This window comes from Macaca nemestrina, chromosome 7, assembly GCF_043159975.1.
Source record: "Macaca nemestrina isolate mMacNem1 chromosome 7, mMacNem.hap1, whole genome shotgun sequence".
Lineage (NCBI taxonomy): Eukaryota > Metazoa > Chordata > Mammalia > Primates > Cercopithecidae > Macaca > Macaca nemestrina.
The window spans coordinates 125163132-125172073 of record NC_092131.1 but is presented as its reverse complement, the minus strand read 5'-3'; the positions used below and the strand labels follow the sequence as shown (position 1 = coordinate 125172073).

Sequence of the window (8942 nt, the reverse complement as noted above, 5' to 3'; positions counted from 1 at the left end):
CAGTCCTTTATTCATTTTTTGAGCACCTAGAATGTGCCAGTAATTGTGCTAGTGGTGGGGATTCCAGATAAAAGCGAGCATTCAATTAAATCATATCGGGTTTCTACTATGTAACAGGTCTTGTTCTAGGTCCTGGGGATACAGCTCTGAACACATTAACACTGGGCAGAGACAAGGAATAAATGGGGAAAAGATCAGACAGCGACTGGTACCCAACAAAAACTTAGCACAAGACGATGTGACACAGGGTGACTCATTGAAATTGGGTAGTCAGGGGCCTGGAGATTATATTTGAGCTAAGATTTCAATGAAAATGGAGGGCAGCCCTGGCTCCATGGGGGTGGGGGTGGGGGTGGGGGTGGGGAGGGTTATCTTAAGCTTGCGAAACAGGGCAAAAGAAGGGAAGTGGGGAGAGAGAGACTATATACGGCAGAACACAGTTGGTAGCTAAGGGAAAGGATGAAATCATGGTACACCTCCAGGAAACAGCCTGCAGGGGCTAAACCATCGACTTAGGTAAATGGATGGTTTGAGAGCAAAGGCGGGAGCAGCGAATCCGGTGAGAAGGTCCTCACAGAAACCCAGGCTAGCGAAGCGGCGGCTTAGACTAGGGTGAGAGTAGCGGAGGTAACGCTGGGTGGGCCGCACCCGCGTCTCCCACCAGGACCCCGGTCAGGTTAGCGGGTGCCGGGCCGAGGGCCAAGCTGAGGAGCCGCCCCTAGGGGCTGGCGCGAGTCTGCAGCGGCGCCGACGTGGCCGGCGCGATCGGCTGCGCACGTGTCCGGCCCCAGGCCGGAGGCGGGGGCGCGCGGGGGTCTCCGGCTCCTCCCCTACTTCTGGGGCCCGGGCGCCAGCTGGCCCCGAGCCTACAGTCCGCGGGTGCGAGGAACGGAGCAGATGGGTCGGGCAGAAGGGAGCTGGGTCAAGGCGAGGAAGGGGCGACCGGGAGCGCGCGCGCTCCGGCCTCGTGCACGCGCTGAAACGGGAGCGCGCAGGGCGCGCCGGGGTGAGGGGGAAGGGGGCGGGGTGGGGGCAGCCCTTTCCCAGGCGGTAGCGGGGGCGGCGTCGCTGTTGCCCTTTTAAGCCGCGGGGCCGCAGCCTCCTGCCGCTGGAGTCGGTTACAAAGGGAGCAGCCGCCCAGCCTGCCACACAGCTACCCGCCGAGGCTTCCGCGCCCCTCGCCATTTTCCAGCCGCGCTCGACGAGGCGGAGCCGCGAGAGCGCGGCCCAGGCCGGCCCGGCGGGGCTGTCGCGGCCGTGACGGCGGCTCTGGGCCCGGCTCCCCTTCCGCGCCCCTCCCGCCGGAGATGAGGGGAAGATGTCTGTGTCAGGGCTCAAGGCCGAGCTGAAGTTCCTGGCGTCCATCTTCGACAAGAACCACGAGCGATTCCGCATCGTCAGCTGGAAGCTGGACGAGCTGCACTGCCAGTTCCTGGTGCCGCAGCCGGGCAGCCCGCACTCGCCGCCGCCGCCACTCACGCTCCACTGCAATATCACGGTGAGGCGCCCGGCCGCGGCTCCGCGGGGCAGGGCGAGGACGGCGAGGGGGCGCTGCGAGTCCCGGGACAAAGGGGGAGCCTGCCCCGGAGAGGCTCCGGCTCCCCGGGCGGGGCTGGCCCGCCCCTTTCCCCCGCGACTGGCCCAGCCCAGGCCCGGTTGGGACTGAGAGAGGCTTGGGTGGGAGGAGGCGGAGGGCGCGTCTCTACGGCTTCTGGCGCGGGGCTGGCTTGGGGGCTTCTGGCCCCTCTCGGTCCCCGTCGCCTAGCCCCGAGGTGGGAGTCCGCGGCGGCCCGAGCCCTGATGGGGCCCATGGCGGCCCTCAGCCCGCCTGCTCCCGGGACCGCGGCGGGGCGGGGCGGGGCGGCGCGGCTCTGGCTGTTGTTTGAGCCCAGGCCGGCGACGGGAAAGGCTCATAAGTTTTAACGCCTCATTTTTGAGTCAAATTTTCCTCGTTCCCGCTTGGTCAGCCAATTATTTTTAAGTTTGCGTTTAAGGGGAAACTGACAATGAGAATGGACTTGTTGACGGAGGAAAAGTTGGAATGCAGACTCTGGTGCTGTTTGAGCGACCCGTCTCCCCCGGGCCTGGCTGCGCACTGCTGTGTTCTGGGAAGGCGCCTAGTACCGTCGATGCGGCAGGTGGTGTTGAGTGTGTATTCGTGTGGCCCCTCCCTTGTGTGTAAGCCTCGAAAATGGATAGGTGAAAGGAGATACGCGCCAGGGCTGCTCCCCGGAAAGATCACTTATGTCACAAAGCTGTAAAAGACACTTTTAAAAACTTACTCATTAAGCGGAAAGCTCATTAGAAACCCAAGGCTTGATAAAGGAATTGACGTATTAAGTTTCTCCATAAAAGTGTATTGTGAAGCTGTTCGTCGTGAAATTGATTTAGGATATTGGTCCAAACTGCAGAATATTCTCTTGGTTATAGTAGGCGTCAAGGTGGTGGTTTCGGGCTCGTCTTTAAACATGGCTAAAACCAAGTCTGTTGTTTTTAACTGTCTTTGGTTGAGTCAGTGGGTACTCAAGTGCAAAAAACCTTGATGTTATAATTGACCTTAAAATGGTTACCAGACTATCTGGGGAGAAAGTGTGTTCATTAAAAAACTAACAAACAAACAAACAAACAAAAAACAGAAGCAAAAAAACCACGCAGTCAAGTGCTGTACTGAGGAGAGAATTCATTTACTGAACGAATACGTCTGAGTGTTCTGGGCACTAGTGTTGCAGAATTGAGTGGAGCAGTCCTCGCTTTCAGAACCCCATCTTCTTGGGGGAAGAGTTCAAGAAAGTGACAAATCCTGTGGTATCATCATGAAAGCCAAAGGGAGCAACTAATTTTGACTTGGGGGAGGTGCGCTTCAGGGAAAGGCTTTGGTGAGAGGCTGAGACAGTTAGAGACGAGCTTCCACAGGTGAATACAATTTTGGAAGACTGGCGGAAGGGCATTTTAGACCGAGGAAACTCCACCCAAAGAAGACACGGAGACTTGAGAAAGTGTGGTTTGCTTAGAAGTAGAAAATTTATGCTTAGACTTGAGAGGCCCACGATATAGGCTGGAGAAGGGGAAGATTTTCCAAGAGTGGAAAACAAAGTGTAGTAGTTGTCGTGAAGCAGGTGTTTTAAGGAGACTGGCCTGAATGGCTTCGAGGATGATTACTCTGGTAGAAGTTGAGGCATGGCCAGGAAAAGATAGGGCTGGTTTGAATGATAGGAGGCTGAATCTGTAGGCCGTGGGAAGCTACTAAGTTTACTCAGGTAAGTTGGGAGAATGTAACTGCCATCCAGGACTGGAAGTGGTTCTCTCCAGTGGGTGGCATTAGGAAATGTGGTTATCTCAGTGGGGTTGGGGTGGTCTTGTTGCTGTGCCAGCGTTTAGTGCTAGGAGTACAGGGATACCAAATGTTTTGTAACGTTCAGGCAGTCTGCCACAGCAAAGAATTATCCCACCTAAAGTGCCACTGGTGCCCCATCGAGAACCGTATTGGAGGCTGGTAAGAGTCTGCTGCAGATAAAGATAAGGAGAGATGACCTGGATTAGGCAGTGGCAACAGAAATGGAGCAAGAAGTGAACGAGACACTTTCAGTACAAGGAGGGATTTAGTGAGGACTAGTGTAATGGCACCCACCGCTAGGTAGAAACTATTAAAATTGAGGTGCTAGTGAAATATAACAGACTATCAGGAGATAATTATCATGGCAGCTGCTCAGTACAAATGTCTGCTAACTCTTAATTATAGAAAAACATCAAACGTACAAAAGTTGAACAGTGTAATGTAGCCAGCCTCAACAATGATGAACTTTTGGCTAATCCTCGTCTGTACTCCGCTTTGGATTATTTTGAAGCAGATTCCGGACAGATCACTTCATCTGTAAATATTTCTGCTTGTATCTTTTGAAATTAAAGACTCTTTATTATTATTATTATTATTATTATTATTATTATTATTTGAGACGGAGTCTTGCTCCGTCCCCCCGGCTGGAGTGCAGTGGTGTGACCTGAGCCCACTGCAACCTCCGCCTCCCAGGTTCAAGCAATTCTGTTGTCTCGGCCTCCGGCGTAGCTGGGATTACAGGTTTCCGCCGCCACACCTGGCTAATTTTTGTGTTTTTAGTAGAGACGGGGTTTCTCCATGTTGGCCAGGCTGGTCTTGAACTCCACCTCAAGCGATCCACCCACCTCGGCCTCCCAAAGTGCTGGGATTACATGAGTGAGCCACCGTTCCTGGCCGTAAAGACTCTTTTAAACATGGATGAGTGTTTTGATAAAATCTACATGGCTTGTTCATGTCGATACCATTTGCTTTGAAGGGAAAGATCAAGGGAAAAATGGAGTTGGATTTCAAATGATTTGGTTTGATTTATGATTTGTTATTCTCTAAAGCTGTAACTCTTAAAAGGTAATGAGTTAGACTTATTTAACTTTTCCTCTTTAGACAGTTCAATTATTTATTGAGTTCTACATGCTAGGCTTTGTCTTCTTTATACTTACCAAGGAACATCCTTATGCAGTTTCTCTAATGTTTGAGAAACTAAGTTTTTTTTACACACGTGCATGCTAGTTCCTGAAGAGTCCTGTACAGGTGCTCTGCCGGCTTTTCCTTTCAGGCTTCTGTATCAGCTGTATTTTCCCCTGTAGAATGTGCCCCCAACCTCCACCCCTTAACCCTACCCCATTTGTCTTTATATACCTGACCATCCCTCAAGGCTCTTCTGGGTCATATTAAGTTCATGCTGATATTTCCCCTTCCTCCCATCTTTAGTCCTTACTATTTTAGCTTTGGTCATATTTTCTTATGCTGTATTGTGTAAGCCTTAAATTTTTTTTTTTATGGTGGCAGGGGAGAATATTTTATAATTATGCTTTGTGCTTTTTATCTTCCACTCAATAAATGCTTCATAAATATTTATTGAGTATATGGCCCTATTCTAGCTATATTGTATTTGAACAAAAATCTTAATTGCCTTGTAAGTTAACTGCTAAGAATTTGTCAAAAGTGCAGAGATAACATCAAGAACTTGTCATGGATAGTACAAAAAGCTCTCTAAGGGCTTGAAGGAAGTGTGTAAATTGACTTCATATGAGAGTGTAAGAAGTGAAAAAGACTGAACAGAGTAGATGTTTTACTCTGTAGGCCAAAGGAATTGAGCCAATTCTTTTCCTGTTTTATAAATTTGTCCTAATCTTTTTTTTTTTTTTTTTTTGAGACGGAGTCTCACTGTGTCTCCCAGGCTGGAGTACAGTGGTATGATCTCGGCTCACTGCAAGCTCCGCCTCCCGGGTTTACGCCATTCTCCTGCCTCAGCCTCCCAAGTAGCTGGGACTACAGGCGACCGCCACCTCGCCTGGCTAGTTTTTTGTGTTTTTAGTAGAGACGGGGTTTCACCATGTTAGCCAGGATAGTCTCGATCTTCTGACCTCGTGATCCACCTGCCTCGGCCTCCCAAAGTGCTGGGATTACAGGCTTGAGCCACCGCGCCCGGCCAAATTTGTCCTAATCTTAAATAATGAAGGGAAAAGGGTGCTCTTTTTCAACCTCAAGGAGTCCTTTTTATTCTTTTCTGTGAAGCCATGATGTGAAATATTGCCTGTTACACAAACTGAAGTATGGTTTTTCCATCTTCAGTAAATTAACCTGATTGCCATCTAATTCGTTGTTACAATCACACCAAAATGCAAAGCAGCTTGTTTTAATAACCTGTGCAGCCTTACTGGGAGCTAGTATATGGCTTTCTTTTAGTCCTTTTGAAGTATTTAACATAACTTGGCAACTCCATTATTCCTTTTATGGACTTTTTGGCATCTGGGCACTCTTGGTAGGGAATCACTGTTTTAGAATGAAAAATCTCCCCCAGTAAGTAAATTAGCTAGTAAACAAATGAAACTTCATTTTTTATATTACTTGCAGAGCATAAATTATTACCCTTTCTGCATGAGTGGCTGTTTGCTAGGCTGCTTTTAGTGGGACTTTTTTTTGATTGGTTAATTAAATTTCTATTCATTATTGCCAAAAAGCGCGTACCCCCAACAGCAAGATACTAAATTTTAGAAATGTTGGAGCTGTGAATCTAGGAGAAAGTGAGAAGTTTAGCTTTTATTTAGTAGTTAGGAGCTTAAGTAAATCACTTCTTTTACTGTGTTTCTGTATATAGTAGATAATATTTTTTGCCCTGCAAGAGAGCATATAGAGGACAGCTCTTTGGCAATGATACTGTGTTCTACAAATATAAAAGTGATGGTGTCATTTGGGGCTGAAAAACACTTTATTTTGAAAATGTTTTATAACAGCTTTTCATGGGAAATAAAGCAATGCTGTTAACTTCATCTTGCATTTTTCTAGTCTTTACTGTGATTAAAAAGTAGTCCAGTCAAAGTTGTACAAAGGAAATAAAGCTGGACTAAGGAGCCTAAGACTTTCTCTTTGGTTTGCCCTCCTGGGACAGATTACCTTTCCAAATTCAATTCACGGAAAAGCATTTGGAACTATCAGAACTGTCATGTTAAGCACCTAAGTGGTACTTTCATTCCAGAGGAATCATTGTTTTCATTTATCTGACCAATTTATAATATAGGGTCAAATTCCTAGTGGTTATCTATGCTCTCTCATCCCCATTTTTATACCTGTCTTTGAAAGGAACAGATACATGAAGAGGAGACTTAGGTTTCCCTTTCGTGAATAGTATATCCCTTAGTGTCTTGATTTTTTTTTTTTTTTTAATTTGGTTAAACTTACTTAAACCTGGAAAAAGGTAGTATTTGATAAATGTCAGCTAGTTGAGGGGTGGGGAATTGAGTTGAATGGAAATAGTCACTGCCAAATGTAAAGCATGACTGGAGAGCCAGAGTGATAAAGCAGGGGTCCCTTTTTCCAGATCCTTTGTAACAGTGTTATGTGATCTCTTCTAGAAGATTCCGAAAGATAATCCTGACTTGGAACCTAGGAAACCATCCAGTGGGTTTCTGCAGCTTAGGTGGTTCAGATCCTCATCAGCACCTTTGTTTTCTGTGCCTCAGTTTGCTTACAATGATGTTCTCAGTAGCTGTTATTTGCTGCTTGTGTTTGAATACTTAAGCATTTTCTTTTTGGGTTTATAAGCATTTTTATTTTTTATTTATTTATTTTTTAATTTTTTTAATTTTTTTTTTTTGAGACGGAGTCTCGCTCTGTTGCGTAGGCTGGAGTGCAGTGGCCAGATCTCGGCTCACTGCAAGCTCCGCCTCCTGGGTTCACGCCATTCTCCTGCCTCAGCCTCCCGAGTAGCTGGGACTACAGGCGCCCGCCACCTCGCCCGGCTAGTTTTTTTTTTTTGTACTTTTTAGTAGAGATGGGGTTTCACCGTGTTTGCCAGGATGGTCTCGATCTCCTGACCTTGTGATCCGCACGTCTCGGCCTCCCAAAGTGCTGGGATTACAGGCTTGAGCCACCGCGCCCGGCCTAAGCATTTTTATTTTAACAAGAGTTAGAAGTTTTACTCTGCTTTTGTGGGCTCTAGGTTAGCTACTTGGTTGTTTATTTGTAAAATGACTATCAGGGAACCATATGTGCGCATTTTAAGTATCTTTTGTTGTCAGAGCAGTTAGAATTTTATTAAGGTATTATATGCTAATTCTGTCAATTTACTTCATTCTCCACCCCACATTTATTGAACAGCAAAGTATGAAAGTAATGTGTCCCATAACTAGCCTTCAGAAGAATTACAACTGCTATATCTCTGAACCTTCAAGAAGTTTGTTCATCATTTAAAAAAAAATTATGAAATCCCTGAAGATAGCTGTGTCCTACATTTGGAAAGATACAAAAACTGACCATTCTGGCAGGCAGTTTTGGTTGCTGGTGCTTGAGATAGAGCCACACAATGATCTCAGTGGATTTATGGAGAAAAATAGATACAGAAAGTTAAAGACAAAAAAAATCTTTTTCTTAAGCAGTGACAGGTAAAGAGGTTGGCTTGGTTAATCTTCAGTTGTGTTTCCCTGTATTAAGACAGTTTTATGGTGGGGATGGTAGTGGTGATGAATTTGTTTGAAATTTGTCCACTTACAATAATCTTTATGGTAGCTGTCACAGACAACTTCATCCTCACAGGCCTTAAAATTACTATGAAACTAATAGGATGGATAAGAACAAAGGACCTGAATAATTAGATGCTTAGATAATTGTTCTGTGTTTTCATAACTGTGGTGAAAAAGAGCGGTGCTAGAAGCACTTAAACATTCTATGTATGGGAAAACTGCCAGAATTTGTATTGGAATTTTTGAGCACCATTCACTGTTTAAAAACTGACATATTATAGGTCGTATTTATTTTAAAGAGAAATAGTAGGAAAACTTATCTTTTCAAGGTAGATATAACCTTATCAGAATTACAAAACTTAAAGCATTTGAAAGATTGAAAACATTAATACATAGGTTTAAATGTTGGTCATTATTTTAGATGTCTTTCAAAGTAGATTGTGTCTTAAATATTAAACTGAACAAACCTTGAAAATGATGTAGAGTTTGTGCTGAAGGTTAAGTTTCCTAGGGTGGTGGATATTTTATAATATGGAAAACAAAATCTTCTTATTGTAAGACATTAAAAAAATTTTAGTCAAAACCAGGAGATATTACTTGTAATTCTACCACTCAGAATATACCACTATCAGAATTTTGTATCTTTCCAGTTATCTGCTCATATTTTTTCTCCGATGCTTATATATATTCCCTCTCCCTTAAAAAAATCAGATTTTTTTGTAATCTGCTTTTTCACTCAACAATATTGTAGATCCATGTTATAACTTACTCTTTGTGTTTAGGCGAGATGAATTCTGACCACACCGAGGTGGCCAACCTTGTCCCTATGATTCCAGATCTCTCAGAACTAGAGGTCTAGTCTCAGGGAAAACCCAGATTTTCTTGGTTTAACCCACCTGACAGCTAATCACTGGAAATGGGTGGGCTGG

At 45.5% G+C, this 8942-nt stretch overlaps 1 protein-coding gene across 7 annotated transcripts in view; it reads left to right on the top strand.

Moving 5' to 3' along the window:
• Positions 1-1057: 1057 nt before the first annotated feature.
• Positions 1058-8942, top strand: part of LOC105491006 (ubiquitin conjugating enzyme E2 Q2) — a 59259-nt gene continuing 51374 nt past the window's right edge. For 3 of the 7 annotated variants that reach the window (XM_011757069.3, XM_011757071.3, XM_011757067.3), the window contains exon 1: positions 1059-1498. In XM_011757069.3, coding sequence (XP_011755371.2) covers positions 1319-1498 — 180 coding nt within the window. In that variant the 5' untranslated portion in view covers positions 1059-1318. Of the gene's footprint in view, positions 1499-1695; positions 2139-8942 lie in introns of those variants that run through there. The other 4 variants (XM_011757070.3, XM_011757066.3, XM_011757068.2 and 1 more) reach the window with 4 other exon arrangements.